General features: G+C 40.2%; 1 protein-coding gene, 1 long non-coding RNA gene and 19 other non-coding genes across 21 annotated transcripts; 20 read left to right on the top strand and 1 right to left on the bottom strand.

Moving 5' to 3' along the window:
- Positions 1-2,470: 2,470 nt before the first annotated feature.
- LOC144044876 (uncharacterized) lies at positions 2,471-3,135 on the bottom strand. Its single transcript, XR_013291377.1, has 2 exons — positions 2,910-3,135; positions 2,471-2,684 (listed from the first exon to the last, which is right to left on the bottom strand). It is a non-coding gene; the product is annotated as an uncharacterized LOC144044876 (long non-coding RNA).
- Positions 3,136-3,557: 422 nt separating this feature from the next.
- Positions 3,558-5,399, top strand: LOC144044875 (metalloproteinase inhibitor 2-like). The gene is made up of 5 exons (XM_077559567.1): positions 3,558-3,764; positions 4,508-4,584; positions 4,651-4,753; positions 4,912-5,033; positions 5,158-5,399. The coding sequence occupies exons 1-5, from the start codon at positions 3,644-3,646 to the stop codon at positions 5,344-5,346; spliced, it is 612 nt and encodes a 203-aa protein (XP_077415693.1). The 5' UTR covers positions 3,558-3,643; the 3' UTR covers positions 5,347-5,399.
- Positions 5,400-9,817: 4,418 nt separating this feature from the next.
- On the top strand, positions 9,818-9,905 carry trnay-gua (transfer RNA tyrosine (anticodon GUA)). The gene is given in 2 exon segments: positions 9,818-9,854; positions 9,870-9,905. It is a non-coding gene; the product is annotated as a tRNA-Tyr (tRNA).
- A 93-nt stretch (positions 9,906-9,998) lies between these two features.
- On the top strand, positions 9,999-10,086 carry trnay-gua (transfer RNA tyrosine (anticodon GUA)). The gene is given in 2 exon segments: positions 9,999-10,035; positions 10,051-10,086. It is a non-coding gene; the product is annotated as a tRNA-Tyr (tRNA).
- Positions 10,087-10,959: 873 nt separating this feature from the next.
- On the top strand, positions 10,960-11,047 carry trnay-gua (transfer RNA tyrosine (anticodon GUA)). Its single transcript is given in 2 exon segments — positions 10,960-10,996; positions 11,012-11,047. It is a non-coding gene; the product is annotated as a tRNA-Tyr (tRNA).
- Positions 11,048-11,321: 274 nt separating this feature from the next.
- trnay-gua (transfer RNA tyrosine (anticodon GUA)) lies at positions 11,322-11,409 on the top strand. The gene is given in 2 exon segments: positions 11,322-11,358; positions 11,374-11,409. It is a non-coding gene; the product is annotated as a tRNA-Tyr (tRNA).
- A 92-nt stretch (positions 11,410-11,501) lies between these two features.
- Positions 11,502-11,589, top strand: trnay-gua (transfer RNA tyrosine (anticodon GUA)). The gene is given in 2 exon segments: positions 11,502-11,538; positions 11,554-11,589. It is a non-coding gene; the product is annotated as a tRNA-Tyr (tRNA).
- A 92-nt stretch (positions 11,590-11,681) lies between these two features.
- Positions 11,682-11,769, top strand: trnay-gua (transfer RNA tyrosine (anticodon GUA)). The gene is given in 2 exon segments: positions 11,682-11,718; positions 11,734-11,769. It is a non-coding gene; the product is annotated as a tRNA-Tyr (tRNA).
- Positions 11,770-12,042: 273 nt separating this feature from the next.
- On the top strand, positions 12,043-12,130 carry trnan-guu (transfer RNA asparagine (anticodon GUU)). Its single transcript is given in 2 exon segments — positions 12,043-12,079; positions 12,095-12,130. It is a non-coding gene; the product is annotated as a tRNA-Asn (tRNA).
- Positions 12,131-12,648: 518 nt separating this feature from the next.
- trnay-gua (transfer RNA tyrosine (anticodon GUA)) lies at positions 12,649-12,736 on the top strand. Its single transcript is given in 2 exon segments — positions 12,649-12,685; positions 12,701-12,736. It is a non-coding gene; the product is annotated as a tRNA-Tyr (tRNA).
- Positions 12,737-12,828: 92 nt separating this feature from the next.
- On the top strand, positions 12,829-12,916 carry trnay-gua (transfer RNA tyrosine (anticodon GUA)). Its single transcript is given in 2 exon segments — positions 12,829-12,865; positions 12,881-12,916. It is a non-coding gene; the product is annotated as a tRNA-Tyr (tRNA).
- Positions 12,917-13,187: 271 nt separating this feature from the next.
- trnay-gua (transfer RNA tyrosine (anticodon GUA)) lies at positions 13,188-13,276 on the top strand. The gene is given in 2 exon segments: positions 13,188-13,224; positions 13,240-13,276. It is a non-coding gene; the product is annotated as a tRNA-Tyr (tRNA).
- A 92-nt stretch (positions 13,277-13,368) lies between these two features.
- Positions 13,369-13,456, top strand: trnay-gua (transfer RNA tyrosine (anticodon GUA)). Its single transcript is given in 2 exon segments — positions 13,369-13,405; positions 13,421-13,456. It is a non-coding gene; the product is annotated as a tRNA-Tyr (tRNA).
- A 274-nt stretch (positions 13,457-13,730) lies between these two features.
- Positions 13,731-13,818, top strand: trnay-gua (transfer RNA tyrosine (anticodon GUA)). The gene is given in 2 exon segments: positions 13,731-13,767; positions 13,783-13,818. It is a non-coding gene; the product is annotated as a tRNA-Tyr (tRNA).
- A 521-nt stretch (positions 13,819-14,339) lies between these two features.
- Positions 14,340-14,427, top strand: trnay-gua (transfer RNA tyrosine (anticodon GUA)). The gene is given in 2 exon segments: positions 14,340-14,376; positions 14,392-14,427. It is a non-coding gene; the product is annotated as a tRNA-Tyr (tRNA).
- Positions 14,428-14,520: 93 nt separating this feature from the next.
- Positions 14,521-14,608, top strand: trnay-gua (transfer RNA tyrosine (anticodon GUA)). The gene is given in 2 exon segments: positions 14,521-14,557; positions 14,573-14,608. It is a non-coding gene; the product is annotated as a tRNA-Tyr (tRNA).
- Positions 14,609-14,945: 337 nt separating this feature from the next.
- trnay-gua (transfer RNA tyrosine (anticodon GUA)) lies at positions 14,946-15,033 on the top strand. The gene is given in 2 exon segments: positions 14,946-14,982; positions 14,998-15,033. It is a non-coding gene; the product is annotated as a tRNA-Tyr (tRNA).
- A 521-nt stretch (positions 15,034-15,554) lies between these two features.
- trnay-gua (transfer RNA tyrosine (anticodon GUA)) lies at positions 15,555-15,642 on the top strand. Its single transcript is given in 2 exon segments — positions 15,555-15,591; positions 15,607-15,642. It is a non-coding gene; the product is annotated as a tRNA-Tyr (tRNA).
- A 457-nt stretch (positions 15,643-16,099) lies between these two features.
- On the top strand, positions 16,100-16,187 carry trnay-gua (transfer RNA tyrosine (anticodon GUA)). Its single transcript is given in 2 exon segments — positions 16,100-16,136; positions 16,152-16,187. It is a non-coding gene; the product is annotated as a tRNA-Tyr (tRNA).
- A 90-nt stretch (positions 16,188-16,277) lies between these two features.
- trnay-gua (transfer RNA tyrosine (anticodon GUA)) lies at positions 16,278-16,365 on the top strand. Its single transcript is given in 2 exon segments — positions 16,278-16,314; positions 16,330-16,365. It is a non-coding gene; the product is annotated as a tRNA-Tyr (tRNA).
- A 332-nt stretch (positions 16,366-16,697) lies between these two features.
- trnay-gua (transfer RNA tyrosine (anticodon GUA)) lies at positions 16,698-16,786 on the top strand. The gene is given in 2 exon segments: positions 16,698-16,734; positions 16,750-16,786. It is a non-coding gene; the product is annotated as a tRNA-Tyr (tRNA).
- The last annotated feature ends 98 nt before the right edge of the window (positions 16,787-16,884 follow it).

Below are 16,884 nucleotides of genomic sequence, written 5' to 3'. Positions count from 1 at the left end.
AGCTGAATGTGCGACAGTGATCCGGCACAGGGCATCTTCCTCCTCCTCCTCCTCCAACCCATCATCTTCATCAACACAACCGGACACGTCAGAAGCTTCCCAGCCTGTGGAGCAAGGTAATATTCGATACATTCTTCTTTTTTTTTCCTTTTTCTTCTTCTCTAGAAAAATAAAAAATATTCGATACATTCTAATGGTGTTAATTAAGCAATAGGAAATGAGCGGCAGTGCATTATTGTGGGATAAGGCATTCTTTTGCTCCCATCTCTACGATGGGCAGCCAGAACTGCCTGTTGGCTGTTAGTCTGTTTGTTGTGTCTTAGGTGACAAACTGTGGCGGTGATTGGACCACACAGTCATGCAGAGGAGGACCCAGAGTGAGACCGCAGATGCGACTGTGGAGGTCCACACTTACCTGGGGGAACCCAACATAAGCAGGATGTCAAACCCCCTGGACTACTGGGAGCTGCACAAACATGTTTACCCAAACCGCTACAAACTAGCAATAACCTTTCTCTGTACCCCGGCCTCATCCGTCCGTCCCTTGCGAAAGAATATTTTCAAAAGCAGGAGAAATCCTAAGTAAAAGAAGAAACCGTTTGAAGCCCAAAACTTTGGAAATGCTAGTTTTCCTAAATAAAAATGAATGAAATGTGTTCCTTGTTTATATGTCAATGTCTAAAAAAACAAAAACAAATAGAGCAATCATTCTTTCAAGTACCACACGCACATTCATTCACATCACAACTCCCTGCCCTTTTGACCCCATCAAATCTATGGTATCCTTTTAATCACTCTGTCTGTCATGACATTTATTGTCCACATGATGGCGCAATAGAGCAAATGAAGCCTCATGATGCTTCGGCCCAGGAGCGAAGCATTTGGATGGAAGCTTCATGATGCTTCATTTTCCCATCACTATCAAATACTATCCCAAAAGCAAGTCTGCTTCATGCGCACGGAGGGGGTGTGACTCCGCCCCTGTGGGCTTTGGCCCGACCCCCCTGCTGACACAGCTTTAAAACCATGAACCACAAACGAACAAAGTCAACGTGGTGCCCCCGAGGTTTCTGAGGAAATTACAACTCCCCTCAGTACCGTCTAAATTTCTCATAAGCCATTTCGGCAACCCAAATTATCGCTCCACAGATAAAGGCAACTTTTATCACTATTCTGCGAGTATGGAGGTCTCAGAGAAAATGGGCGTGTTTAGTCCGCAGAGGCAGTGTGGGGGTGGGTCTTCAATTGATCACGTTACAGATTTAATACCCGCTCGTTTTCTTGGGTTGGGAGGGGCTGGTGCTTGGAGAGCAGAATGACCTAGAACTTCTCATAGAGGGGCAAATGGAGCAAAACACCCCTTCCGCGATGTTTTTGGCAAGGAATTTGCATTTTAACATGGCTGAAAGGTCCAAAAAGTTGTTACTGACCCTTTAAGATCAGAATTGGATTCCTTGGGTCAATGTACAGAAAGTGTCATACAGCAATTTAAGAGTAAAGGAAGCTGAGATATAACCTTTACTCTTTTCATTGTGGGCCATTTTGGATTGTATTCATACCAGCCACTAGGTGTGCATCCATGGATTTTTGAAAACCCAAGGCCAGGGGTGGGCAATCTCGGTCCTCGAGGGCCGGAGTCCTGCTGCATGTTTTGGATATATGATCAGCTTATCAGCAACCTCCGCGTAAGTCTGATAATGATCCTGTTGATTGGAATCAGCTATGTTGGAGTAGGGAAACCTCCAAAACCTGCAGGACTCTGGCCCTCGAGGACCAAGTTTGCCTTGGGCCTATACCCAACATCCTGCCAGAAATCAAACTTTTCCAGAAGTTGACAATTTTCACGAAGTCCCTCCTAGCTAAAAACAGGTGAGCACTGACAAGTTACCTCAGCAACTGATGTCATTTTGTCGACAGTTAGGGGCAAAATAAACACCCTGATAGAGATAAACAGGTGGATTTAGCTGCTCAAGTCATAGTCCACAAATGCAATATCAGAATGCCGGGTTAAGGCTAGTGGGGCACACTGAATATGAAAAAGTTTTGACTTCCCCTTTACCATTTTACCAAACTAGTACCCATATTAAGCCTTGAACAGTAATGAACCCATGCCAATCACAGCATTTTGACCTCAAACCAAAATTGTGGGGAAACTATAAAAGCAGCCACTAGTTCCGGCTTGTCCATTCCTGGTACTCAAGTTCCAGGTGTTAGATATTTCAGTCCTCAACATATCTGATTCTAAAGATCAGGAGCTTGCTTTGTATCAATCAGGTGTGTATGAAGATGAAACGTCATAAACTATTAAGACACCGGTCCAAGGAAGTATGCACTAGTTTTAAAAATCATCTTCACCGTAATGAGTTCAGCTTACATTGGTTGTACATGTGGCCATAATTGTTAAAAACTAAAACAGAAGTACATTAAAGGCAGCCAGGAATTAATGGTCAGAGAGAAAACAACACACTGATTTTATGTACAAGTATTTTTATTTTGACTTAATGACCTTTTAAAGTTTGGTATTCCTTTTCAGACCCCCTGTACCAGGCACAAAAGCCCTTGCTGTTCTTGATGAAAGCAAAGTTTCGGGCCTGGTCACGGCCATCCTTGCTTGGCACGAAGTCTGTCCACAAGCACCCTTTTGAGGCGGTCATGTGGCACGGGAAGGAGGAGCAGGATTTAATCTGTGGATGATTAAAAAAAAAAAAAGTTCACAAACTTGACCGATTAAGCATTTAGTCCATGTGGGCAATATCTACTGGAATAAGGGGTTGCTAGAAAGCCTATATAAACCAATTCCCAATGCTTCATTTAAAAAAAAAAAAAATATATATATATATATATATATATATATATTTTTTTTTTTAAAGGCAGGATTAACTATTGACTAAAAGTCCTTTTCGACATACCAACATCTGCATTGCAATAAAACTGCTGTGGATGCGTCGCGAGACAGCTACAGGCTTGCGCTGCTTCCTCCTGGAGCCCCCACAAGCACAGCAGCACCAGGGGCAGCACAAACTTCTTCCAGGTCATCCTGAAACCTTCAATGAAACAAAGTCAAAACAAATTAGAAGGTTTTGGTTGCTTGTCGAGAGGAGAAGGTTTGTTTTGCCACAAGTTTACTCGAATTGCGCTCAGGTAGACGAGGGTCTTTTTGTAGCCGTAAACTCCGCCCACAATTAAGCGACAACACTTCTAACAAAAATTATACAGAGATTTTATCCTATTATTTTCTACCTGTAGAATTACGGTAAAGAAAAGTTGGCCCATTTGTTCTTGTCTTGTCCATGCACAAAATAGCAAAATAACATTCATTAAACCATATTATTTAGGAAGAATGTGTGATTTTTTTTTCCCTCTCAGATATTCTATAGTATATTCATGGATCCCAAATGCTGCATAAATGATACATAAAGTGTATGCATCATTTCTGATATATATATTTTTTGTTTTTAATTTCGTTAGTTACAGCTGAAAGCAGTCATCAATCAATGTGTGCACGTGACGATTTTGCTTAACTGTGGGCGGAGTCTGCAGCTATAAGTAAAAGGCTCCCGGCCACAATGAACTCAAGCGGAGTGAACCTTCTGTTGTGACAGAGCGTTTTGCTTTTGAGGGTGCGCCATTGAAGGTTTTCAGGATGAGCTGGAAGAAGTTTGTGGTGCTCCTCTGCTTGTGGGGGCTTCAGGAGGAAAGTGCACAAGCCTGTACCTGTTTACCACTGCATCCGCAGCAGTTGTATTGCCAGACAGATGTTGTTGGTAAGTTAAACAAGAGTCCACTTGCAGTCATTAAAAAAGAAGGTATAAGGCAGTCTGCAAATTCCAATCAATGGTGAATTGTTTTGTCCATGGGAATTTTTTTCTCGTCCCCTTGCTCCCCGAGCCACCAGTTCTGTGGTCCTGCTACTTTATCACAAAATGGCTTTAAACAGGCCTTTTATTAACTAGACTTTAAACCTAGCCAGTTAAGTAGGGAATTGCAGGTGTTGCTAATAGCATTAGGGCAGTTTACACCCACGTTCCAATTGTAGGACAACTTCTACTCCCGTCACAAAACGGTTAAGTAGGGAGTCGGGTGTTTTGTAATATTGCTTCAAGTCTAATTTATGACCATGACTTACTCAAAACCTTTAGTGTTGATTGCAATTCCAAAATGTTCAACGCTAACAGTTTCACTTGGCTAAGTAATAAAATCCAGGTGAAATTAAAAATTTCAGATCACTTAATTCTCCACTTTGGCAATAGTTTGAATTGGCCTGTAGCCTTTGTTTTATAGCTTTATAGGCACTTTAGACATTTGGTTATGCCATTTCACACAACTGTCTGTCTACTTTGTAGCACAGAAGTCATAAATGAATGTGATTACCGCTACATGATGCTAAATACTTTCAAAGAAACACCTGTCTTTTTGTTTGGATTTGCGCTACTGTCTTGGGGCACCAAATCTTCCACTTTGGATGCCCATTTGGGTTTTAATGCATCTTTTGAAAATATCTTTCTAGTCATCAAGGCCAAGGTTGTTGGCGTGATGCCTGGCGCTCAAGGTCGACCCACCAAGTATGAGATCCAGCACTTGACGGTGAGTTGCTTATATATTAATGTTCATGTACATTATACATGTTGGAGATGAATCTTTGTTTTTCAGACCTTCAAGGGTGTTGAAAAGCTTTTTGGAGCAATTTACACAGGACCCAACTCTGCAGCATGTGGAATCACTTTGACCAAGGGTGTTGAATATCTAATCATGGGTACAAAGTTAGAATTTTTCTCCCATATAGAAAATGTTATTCCATAGTTAGACTATTGACTATTATAAAACGCTGTCTTTAGACCTTAGGTGTAATTTATGTCCTTTACTTTATTGCATCTTTTGAGCACATGCTCCTTTCTTCTTGTGCAAATGCAGGCCGGCTGCAGTTTGACGGCACGCTGCATGTCTCCCTGTGTGACTTCTATCAGCCGTGGGATGCATTGAGCAGCGCGCGAAAGAATGTGTTGGACCGTTACGGAGAGGGCTGCGATTGCACGGTAGGAATGGATTTGTAGCAGTCTCTTATAATATTGTCTACTTCAGCAACTGCTTTATCTATTAAGCAACCCAGTAGTCTGGTTTGACCATGTTGCTGAAATCCCTTTCATTGGTCACCCACAGATCAAGTCCTGCTTCACCTTCCCATGCTGCATGACCAGCCTGACTGAGTGCTTGTGGACGGACTTCCTGCCAGGCAAGTTGAGCAATGGTGTCCTCCAGGCCCAAAACTTTGCTTGCATCAAGAGCAGCAATGGATGTTGTGACTGGTACAGGGGATCTGTCGGGTCTGAAGAAAATACCTGGCATTAAAAGGATATTAACCTTAAAATAAATAAATCAATGCATGTTTTTGTGGTCATTTATATCCTAAAAGTTCAATGGTGTAGTGACTTATTTGAAGTTGTACAGTATTGAGTGTTCTGGCATTTCAGATATTACCTGTAATGCGACCCTCACTGTGTTAAAATGCCTGTGACTAGCATAAGAAAAGTGCTTTATATGTACAGTGTGTAATTGACAACTAGATGTCACTAAATTATAGAATGCATTTCAAAGCACTCAGACTACATTGTGCAAGCCTACCTCCAATCCTTATTTTACGTGAGGACAAGCATCTCGGCTAACAACGCCAAAAGGTGAGCTGGAGTGGCTAGCGGGGGAAGCTAGTAAAGGCTTTAGACCGCAAAGTAGGTGACTAGCGGCGGGAGCCTTCATTACGGAACTCGGCGCCCAGCTGTAGCAGGTAAATGCCGGTCGTTCCATTGGGTCCGACATTTGATGGAAGCACCACCAGTGGTAACTGTTTGCAAAGTAGCAGGAAGAAGGCAGCTTTTTGTAAGGTGAGGCTCCAGCCATGTAATATGTTAATACTAGACCCCTTTGCATATTATTGAAACTAAATTTACCATTCCTTGTTTTTCCAATGCACTCTGAGTGTTGGAGAATATGCTTTAAAATGGTGAAAGGATGGAAGAATGGTCTGTTTTGAAATGTAGACTAACCAAGACCACCGCCCTTTTGGATTGAGCACTTTCTAAGTGATAAAAAATAGTCCAAGTGTGAATATGTATTTTCTATTTTGGGATTTAACCAGCTTGCATCAATAAAAGGAGTAAGGGTTTTTTGTTTAACTTGTAGGGAAAAGAGTTTGCTTTGAATCCATGCACATGATTCTTCAAGATTTTCTATGCGAACGCAATTCCATGAAGTAGGGATGTGTTCAAATGGAACACAATTTGCTAATGTTCAACCTATATTTAATAGAATGCACTACAAAGACAAGGTATTTAATGTGCAAACTATTTATTTTATGGCTGCAACACATTCTAAAAAAATCTGAAAGAGTGTTTACAACGGTTTAATCACCTTTTCTTTTAACATTCGGTAAACGTTCGGGAACTGAGGACACTCTTTTCCACTAGACCCAACATTTTCTGTAGTCAGAAAATAGGGATTGGGCAATTTAGGGAATAACCAGTCGTACAATTCTTACCAGAAGGCATTAATACATTTGCAATCATAAAATAAGTGTTCAGTTGTTTCAATGTCTTCATCACAAAATAATACAACTGTTGTGGTCCAAATCTCAAACACACGCTCTATTAAGAAATTTATTGTGATTTTCTTTGCTTTTGGGGCAATGGGAAATTTAAAATACTGTACTTGGATCTCAAACTTCCAACTTTCTTTGAGAAAATTCATAGGATTAAATTTGTTTGATAGAAAAGGATACAGCTTTTTTAAAGAGACAGTAACGTGAATAATCAACTTTTTGGAGTTTTAAGCCATGTTGAAATGCTAATACCTCACCAAAGTGGTGTTTTCCTCCATTCTCCCCTTCATGAGAAATTCTAGCTCATTCTGCTCTCCAAGCACCAGCCCCTCCCAACCCGAGAAAAAAAAATGACGTCATCAGGTGTGGACCCACCCCCGCACCATCTACGTGGACTAAACACACTATCAAGTCAAACCAAATAGTTTTATTGTCATCATACGCAAGTTACAATGAGTTTTGTTTAGAATGCCCTTACCCTGTGCAAAACTGCAGCATAAATCGTGCAAATAGAACATTTAATGCCTGAAACAAATAAATAAAATTGCAAGTTTAAAATATCACTTTTACTCAATAAACATAACATAAACACATAAACAACATCACCTGATCTGCATACTTCCATTTACGCAACATTTACAACTTCTCCAGAACTCTGCTGCTCGCATTGTTACAAGGACCCCTTCCATGCACCACATTACTCCAGTCCTGCAAAAACGTCATTGGCTTCCTGTCCGTTTCCGCATCCAATACAAAATACGGATCTGCACTTTCAAGGCCATAAATAACCTTGCCCCTCCATATCTCACTGACCTTCTTCACATTGCCATACCTTCTCGCTCTCTCAGATCTTCATCTGGCCTCCACCTCTCCATCCCTTTTGCTTGCCTGGCGACCAACGGGGACAGAGCTTTTAGCCGCTCTGCCAAATTGCGGGGGGCCTGTGGGGTTGTGCTTGCTCTGTCCTGGCCGGGGTCGACGGCTCCCCTCTTTGGTGGAGTTTTCATGCATGCCAGATCCACCACACCAGCATCTATTGAAATTCAAACACAATTTGCTTCTTCCTCTGGTCATTGAATCGGTGGAGGCTGATGTCTGTGGATCTCACTCTGCTTTATCTATCCTTCCTTCCTTTCCTCAGTCTCTCCTTTGGGCCCTTGAGGTCTCTCTAATTTGTTGGAATTTAGATGTTTCTGGGGTTGGTGAAAGACTCTGGTTGGTAACCCGGTGGGTCGTAGGTAATGTCTGGTTAGTGCAGGATTTCACTTTCCTTTCTTTTCTTTGATCCTTCCTCGGGTCTCCTGACAACCTCACGACTATAGCTGGATTTTGACGTATTCGGGTTAGTTGAACGGTATGGGATTTTTAATAGGTTTTAGGTGAACTAATGAGTACACACTCACACGCACGCAGACATGCACACACACACACACACACATACACACGCACATGCACATACAAAATAAAAATAAAAATAAATAAAAAAATTGAACAATGATGATGACATGTGAAATCTGTAAAATTACTAAATAAACAATACTGAGCTCTCAAAAAAGAAAGAAACAGAAAAAAAACTAGGTATTGCTACTGGTGGTGTCTGTGGCGCAAAAGGTTAACACATTTGGCTCTTAACATAATGGTTGGTGGTAAGGAACTCACTGTGGGAAGTGGTACAGTTTTTCAGAATTTCGCTTTAAATTTGAATGCTTTTTGGCTTATGTGTTAAAATTCAAAAACTGTAAATATCGCTACTTGCAGTGTCTCGGTGTAACATTCATTAACCTTATCAATTTATCAACATGAAAGGAATAAGGGGTAGGACTAGATACGTTTTTTAATTTCTCCTACCCCTTTTGAACATATAAACTATTTTCTTTCTTCCTATTCTTGTTTTTCTTTTTTTTAACTTAGACTTATATTTTAAACTTGTGTTTTTTTTTATGTTTACATGTTCAATAAAAACATAAACCAAACCAAATAAACCAAATTCAAAAACTATAAATATCACTATGTGCAGTGTCACCATGGCGCAGTAGGTCAGCACATTCAGCTGTTCCAGCCCACGCAGGGAACTGCTAGACTTTTTCAGAATTTCCCTTTGGTTTGTTTCTGTTTTGGCTTATGTGTTGAAATTCAAAAACTTTAAATATCCTTACTTGCAGTGTCCCTGTGGCGCAACAGTTTTGGCGCATTCGGCTGTTAACCGAAAGGTCAGTCGTTTGAGCCCACTCGGGGACGTGGTACACTTTTTCAGAGTTTCCAAGCTTAGTGGCTTATGTGTTGAAATAAAAAATAACTGTAAATATCCCTTCTTTCAGTGTCTCTATGGCGCAATAGGTTAGCACATTTGGTTGTTCACCTAAAGGCTGGTGGTTCGAGCCCGCTCAGAAAAGTGATGCACTTTATTTTAAAGCGTTCCTAAGGTTGTTGGCTTATGTTCTGAAATAAAAAAAAATGTAAATATCTCTTCTTGCAGTGTCTTTGTGGCGCAATAGGTTAGCGCATTCCGCTGATAACCAACCTTCGGTAGCTCAGTTGGTAGAGCCAAGGACTGTAGAAGGTCCTATCCTAAGGTTGCTGGTTCAAACTCCGAAGGAGTTTTTGGAGAATTCCCAATCTTAATCAATAATAGGAAATAAAATAATTTGTGGCTAATTCATTCCTCGGATGTTCTTTAGACAACACAGCAACCCTCGATAGCTCAGTTGTTAGAGTGGAAGACTGTAGAAGGTCTCAGCTGAAATCCTTAGGTTGTTGGTTCAAATCCCGCTCGAACGACTTTTTGGAGAATTCCCAATCTTAATCAATAATAGAAAGAAAACGATTTGTGGCTAATCGATTCTTCAGATGTCATTGAGAAAACACACCATCCTTTGATAGCTCAGTTGGGAGAGCGGAGGACTGTAGAAGGTCTAAGTTGAAATTTTTAGCACGCTGGTTCAACTCTGCCTCGAAGGAATTTTTGGAGAATTCACAATTTTAATCAGTAGGAAATAAAAAGATTTGTGGTTAATTCATTCCTCGGATGTTCTTTAGAAGACAAAGCAACCTGCGATAGCTCAGTTGGTAGAGCGGAGGACTGTAGACGGTCTCGGTTGAAATCATTAGGTTTCTTTTTCAAATACGGCTCGAAGAAGTTTTTGGAGAATTCACAATCTTAATCAATAATAGAAATAAAAAGATTTGTGGCTAATTCATTCCTCGGATGTTCTTTAGAAGACACAGCAACCTTCGATAGCTCAGTTGGTAGAGCGGAGGACTGTAGACGGTTTCTGTTGAAATCCTTAGGTCGCTGGTTCAAATCCGACTCCAAGGAATTTTTGGAGAAATCCCAATCTTAATTAATAATGGGAAATAAAAAGATTTGTGGCTAATTCATTCCTCAGATGTTCTTGAGAAGATACAGCAACCTTCAATAGCTCAATTGGTAGAGTGGAGGACTGTAGAAGGTCTCTGTTGAAATCCTTAGGTCGCTGGTTCAAATCCGGCTCGAAGGAGCGTTTGGAGAATTCCCAATCTTAATCAATAATAGAAATAAAAAGATTTGTGGCTAATTCATTCCTCGGATGTTCTTGCAAAGATACAGCAACCTTCGATAGCTCAGTTGGTAGAGCGGAGGACTGTAGAAGGTCTCGGCTGAAATCCTTAGGTCGCTGGTTCGGCTCGAAGGAATTTTTGGAGAATTCCCAATCTTAATCACAAATAGGAAATCAAAAGATTTGTGGTTAATTCATTCCTCAGATGTCCTTGAGGACACCCAGCAACCTTTGATAGCTCATTTGGTAAAGTAGAGGACTGTAGAAGGTCTTGGTTGATATCCTTAGGTCGCTGGTTCAAATCCAGCTCGAAAGAAAATTTGGAGAATTCCAAATCTTAATCATTAATAGAAATAAAAAGATTTGTGGCTAATTCATTCCTCGGATGTTCTTGCAAAGATACAGCATCCTTCGATAGCTCAGTTGGTAGAGCGGAGGACTGTAGACGGTCTCGGTTGAAATCATTAGGTTTCTTTTTCAAATACGGCTCAAAGAAGTTTTTGGAGAATTCCCAATCTTAATCAATAATAGAAATAAAAAGATTTGTGGCTAATTCATTCCACAGATGTCCTTGAGAACACCCAGCAACCTTTGATAGCTCATTTGGTAAAGTGGAGGACTGTAGAAGGTCTTGGTTGATATCCTTAGGTCGCTGGTTCAAATCCAGATCGAAAGAAATACTTGGAGAATTCCAAATCTTAATCACAAATAGGAAATAAAAATTAATTACTCTAACTCATCTAAATATACACATTTGAAAATTTCACATTTGCTCTTTGGCGATTTATACTTTGTTATCTCCATTCCTCAGATGTTCTTGAGAAGACACATTAGACTTCAATAGCTCAGTTGGTAGAGCGGAGGACTGTAGAAAGTCTCGGCTGAAATCCTTAGGTCGCTGGTTCAATTCCGGCTCGAAGGAATTTTTGGAGAATTCCCAATCTTAATCACAAATAGGAAATAAAAAGATTTGTGGCTAATTCATTCCTCAGATGTCATTGAGAACACCCAGCAACCTTTGATAGTTAATTTGGTAAAGTGGAGGACTGTAGAAGGTCTTCGTTGATATCCTTCGGTCGCTGGTTCAAATCCGACTTGAAGGAATTTTTGGAGAAATCCCAATCTTAATTAATAATAGGAAATAAAAAGATTTGTGGCTAATTCATTCCTCAGATGTTCTTGAGAAGATACAGCAACCTTCGATAGCTCAGTTGGTAGAGCGGAGGACTGTAGAAGGTCTCTGTTGAAATCCTTAGGTCGCTTGTTCAAATCCGGCTCGAAGGAGCTTTTGGAGAATTCCCAATCTTAATCAATAATAGAAATAAAAAGATTTGTGGCTAATTCATTCCTCAGATGTTCTTTAGAAGACACAGCAACCTTCGATAGCTCAGTTGGTAGAGCGGAGGACTGTAGAAGGTCTCGGCTGAAATCCTTAGGTCGCTGGTTCAAATCCGGCTCGAAGGAGCTTTTGGAGAATTCCCAATCTTAATCAATAATAGAAATAAAAAGATTTGTGGCTAATTCATTCCTCAGATGTTCTTTAGAAGACACAGCAACCTTCGATAGCTCAGTTGGTAGAGCGGAGGACTGTAGAAGGTCTCGGCTGAAATCCTTAGGTCGCTGGTTCGACTCCGGCTCGAAGGAATTTTTGGAGAATTCCCAATCTTAATCACAAATAGGAAATCAAAAGATTTGTGGCTAATTCATTCCTCAGATGTCCTTGAGAACACCCAGCAACCTTTGATAGCTCATTTGGTAAAGTGGAGGACTGTAGAAGGTCTTGGTTGATATCCTTAGGTCGCTGGTTCAAATCCAGCTCGAAAGAAAATTTGGAGAATTCCAAATCTTAATCAATAATAGAAATAAAAAGATTTGTGGCTAATTCATTCCTCAGATGTTCTTTAGAAGACACAGCAACCTTCGATAGCTCAGTTGGTAGAGCGGAGGACTGTTGAAGGTCTTGGTTGATATCCTTAGGTCGCTGGTTCAAATCCAGCTCGAAAGAAAATTTGGAGAATTCCAAATCTTAATCACAAATAGGAAATAAAAATTAATTACTCTAACTCATCTAAATATACACATTTGAAAATTTCACATTTGCTCTTTGGCGATTTATACTTTGTTATCTCCATTCCTCAGATGTTCTTGAGAAGACACAGCAGACTTCAATAGCTCAGTTGGTAGAGCGGAGGACTGTAGAAGGTCTCGGCTGAAATCCTTAGGTCGCTGGTTCAACTCCGGCTCAAAGGAATTTTTGGAGAATTCCCAATCTTAATGACAAATTGGAAATAAAATGATTTGTGGCTAATTCATGCCTCAGATGTCCTTGAGAACACCCAGCAACCTTTGATAGCTTATTTGGTAAAGTGGAGGACTGTAGAAGGTCTTCGTTTATATCCTTAGGTCGCTGGTTCAAATCCAGCTCGAAAAAAAATTTGGAGAATTCCCAATCTTAATCATTAATAGAAATAAAAAGATTTGTGGCTAATTCATTCCTCGGATGTTCTTTAGAAGACACAGCAACCTTCGATAGCTCAGTTGGTAGAGCGGAGGACTGTAGAAGGTCTCTGTTGAAATCCTTAGGTCGCTGGTTCAAATCCGGCTCGAAGGAGCTTTTGGAGAATTCCCAATCTTAATCAATAATAGAAATAAAAAGATTTGTGGCTAATTCATTCCTCAGATGTTCTTTAGAAAACACAGCAACCTTCGATAGCTCAGTTGGTAGAGCGGAGGACTGTAGAAGGTCTCGGCTGAAATCCTTAGGTCGCTGGTTCGACTCCGGCTCGAAGGAATTTTTGGAGAATTCCCAATCTTAATCACAAATAGGAAATCAAAAGATTTGTGGCTAATTCATTCCTCAGATGTCCTTGAGAACACCCAGCAACCTTTGATAGCTCATTTGGTAAAGTGGAGGACTGTAGAAGGTCTTGGTTGATATCCTTAGGTCGCTGGTTCAAATTCGGCTCAAAGTAGATTTTGGAGAAATCCCAATTTTAATCAATAGGAAATAAAAAGATTTTTGGCTAATTCATTCCTCAGATGTTCTTGAGAAGATACAGCAATCTTCGATAGCTCAGTTGGTAGAGCGGAGGACTGTAGAAGGTCTCGGCTGAAATCCTTAGGTCGCTGGTTCGACTCCGGCTCGAAGGAATTTTTGGAGAATTTCCAATCTTAATCTCAAATAGGAAAAAAAAAGATTTGTGGCTAATTCATTCCTCAGATGTCCTTGAGAACACCCAGCAACCTTTGATAGCTCATTTGGTAAAGTGGAGGACTGTAGAAGGTCTTGGTTGATATCCTTAGGTCGCTGGTTCAAATCCGGCTCGAAGGAGTTTTTGGAGAAATCCCAATATTAATAAATGATAGGAAATAAAAAGATTTGTGGCTAATTCATTCCTCAGATGTTCTTGGAAAGACACATCAACCTTCGATACCTCAGTTGGGAGACCGGAGCCCTGTAGAAGGTCTCGGTTGAAATTTTTAGCACGCTGGTTCAAATCCTGCTCGAAGTAGATTTTGGAGAAATCCCAATCTTAATTAATAATGGGAAATAAAAAGATTTGTGGCTAATTCATTCCTCAGATGTTCTTGAGATGATACAGCAACCTTCGATAGCTCAGTTGGTAGAGTGGAGGACTGTAGAAGGTCTAGGCTGATATCCTTAGGTCGCTGGTTCAACTCCGGCTCGAAGGAGTTTTTGGAGAATTCCCAATCTTAATCACAAATAATAAATAAAAATACATTTCGCAAACTCATGTAAATTTACAAATTAAAAAATTTCACACTTCCCTTTTGGCGATTTATACTTTGTTATCCCCATTCCTCAGATGTTCTTGAAACGGCACATCAACCTTCGATAGCTCAGTTGTTAGAGCAGAGCACTGTAGACCGTTTCTGTTGAAATCCTTAGGTCGTTGGTTCAAATCAGGCTCGACGGCGTTTTTGGAGAAATCCCAATCTTAATTAATAATAGGAAATAAAGATATTTGTGCCGAATTCATTTCTGGGATATTCTTGCGCAGACACAGCAACCTTCGTTAGCTCAGTTGGTAGAGCAGAGGACTGTAGAAGGTCTCAGCTGAAATCCTTAGGTCGACTTAATCGACTCCGGCTCAAAAGGAAGTTTTGGAGAATTCCCAATCTTAATCACAAATAGGAAATAAAAAGATTTGTGGCTAATTAATTCCACTGATGTTCTTTAGAAGACACAGCAACCTTCGATAGCTCAGTTGGTAGAGCGGAGGACTGTAGACGGTTGCTGTTGAAATCCTTAGGTCGCTGGTTTAAATCCGGCTCGAAGGAGTTTTTGGAGAAATCCCAATCTTAATTAATAATATGAAATAAAAAGATTTGTGGCTAATTCATTCCTCAGATGTTCTTGAGAAGATACAGCAACCTTCGATAGCTCACTTGGTAGAGCGGAGGACTGTAGAAGGTCTCTGTTGAAATCCTTAGGTCGCTGGTTCAACTCCAGCTCGAAGGAGCTTTTGGAGAATTCCCAATCTTAATCAATAATAGAAATAAAAAGATTTGTGGCTAATTCATTCCTCAGATGTCCTTGAGAACACCCAGCAACCTTTGATAGCTCATTTGGTAAAGTGGAGGACTGTTGAAGGTCTTGGTTGATATCCTTAGGTCGCTGGTTCAAATCCAGCTCGAAAGAAAATTTGGAGAATTCCAAATCTTAATCACAAATAGGAAATAAAAATTAATTACTCTAACTCATCTAAATATACACATTTGAAAATTTCACATTTGCTCTTTGGCGATTTATACTTTGTTATCTCCATTCCTCAGATGTTCTTGAGAAGACACAGCAGACTTCAATAGCTCAGTTGGTAGAGCGGAGGACTGTAGAAGGTCTAGGCTGATATCCTTAGGTCGCTGGTTCAACTCCGGCTCGAAGGAATTTTTGGAGAATTCCCAATCTTAATCACAAATAATAAATAAAAATACATTTCGCTAACTCATGTAAATTTACAAATTAAAAAATTTCACACTACAATTTTGGCGATTTATACTTTGTTATCCCCATTCCTCAGATGTTCTTGAAACGGCACATCAACCTTCGATAGCTTAGTTGTTAGAGCAGAGCACTGTAGATGGTTTTTGTTGAAATCCTTAGGTCGTTGGTTCAAATCAGGCTCGACGGCGTTTTTGGAGAAATCCCAATCTTAATTAATAATAGGAAATAAAGATATTTGTGCCGAATTCATTTCTGGGATATTCTTGCGCAGACACAGCAACCTTCGATAGCTCAGTTGGTAGAGCAGAGGACTGTAGAAGGTCTCAGCTGAAATCCTTAGGTCAACTTAATCGACTCCGGCTCAAAAGGAAGTTTTGGAGAATTCCCAATCTTAATCACAAATAGGAAATAAAAAGATTTGTGGCTAATTAATTCCACTGATGTTCTTTAGAAGACACAGCAACCTTCGATAGCTCAGTTGGTAGAGCGGAGGACTGTAGACGGTTGCTGTTGAAATCCTTAGGTCGCTGGTTTAAATCTGGCTCGAAGGAGTTTTTGGAGAAATCCCAATCTTAATTAATAATATGAAATAAAAAGATTTGTGGCTAATTCATTCCTCAGATGTTCTTGAAAAGACACATCAACCTTCGATACCTCAGTTCGGAGACCGGAGCCCTGTAGAAGGTCTCGGTTGAAATTTTTAGCACGCTGGTTCAAATCCTGCTCGAAGTAGATTTTGGAGAAATCCCAATTTTAATCAATAATAGGAAATAAAAAGATTTTTGAATAGTTCTTTCCTCAGATGTTCTTGAGATGATACAGCAACCTTCGATAGCTTAGTTGGTAGAGCGGAGGACTGTAGAAGGTCTCAGCTGAAATCCTTAGGTCGACTTAATCGACTCCGGCTCAAAAGGAAGTTTTGGAGAATTCCCAATCTTAATCACAAATAGGAAATAAAAAGATTTGTGGCTAATTAATTCCACTGATGTTCTTTAGAAGACACAGCAACCTTCGATAGCTCATTTGGTAGAGCGGAGGACTGTAGACGGTTGCTGTTGAAATCCTTAGGTCGCTGGTTCAAATCCGGCTTGAAGGAGTTTTTGGAGAAATCCCAATCTTAATTAATAAGAAATAAAAAGATTTGTGGCTAATTCATTCCTCAGATGTTCTTGAGAAGATACAGCAACCTTCGGTAGCTCATTTGGTAGAGCGGAGGACTGTAGACGGTTGCTGTTGAAATCCTTAGGTCGCTGGTTCAAATCCAGCTCGAAGGAGTTTTTGGAGAAATCTTAATCACAAATAGGAAATAAAAATAGATTTCTCTAACTCATCTAAATTTACTAATTTAAAAATTTCACAGTTGCTCTTTGGCGATTTATACTTTGTTATCGCCTTTTCTCAGATGTTCTTGAGAAGACACAACAACCTTCGATAGCTCATTTGGTAGAGCGGAGGACTGTATAAGGTCTCACTTGAAATCCTTAGGTCGTTTGTTCAAATCCGTATCGAATGAGTTTTTGGAGAAATCCCAATCTTAATCAATAATGGGAAATAAAAAGATTTGTGGCTAATTCATTCCTCGGATGTTCCCGAGAAGACACAGCACCCTTCGATAGCTCAGTTTGTAGAGCGGAGGACTGTAGAAGGTCTCAGCAGAAATCCTTAGGTCGCTGGTTCAACTCCGGCTCCGAAGGAGTATTTGGAGAATTCCCAATCTTACTCAAAAATAGGTAAAAAAAATAATTGTTGCTAATTCATCTTAATATACCCAATTCGAAAATGCCACAATTACA

Source organism: Vanacampus margaritifer, chromosome 2, assembly GCF_051991255.1.
Source record: "Vanacampus margaritifer isolate UIUO_Vmar chromosome 2, RoL_Vmar_1.0, whole genome shotgun sequence".
Lineage (NCBI taxonomy): Eukaryota > Metazoa > Chordata > Actinopteri > Syngnathiformes > Syngnathidae > Vanacampus > Vanacampus margaritifer.
This window is presented reverse-complemented; position numbering and strand designations above follow the sequence as displayed.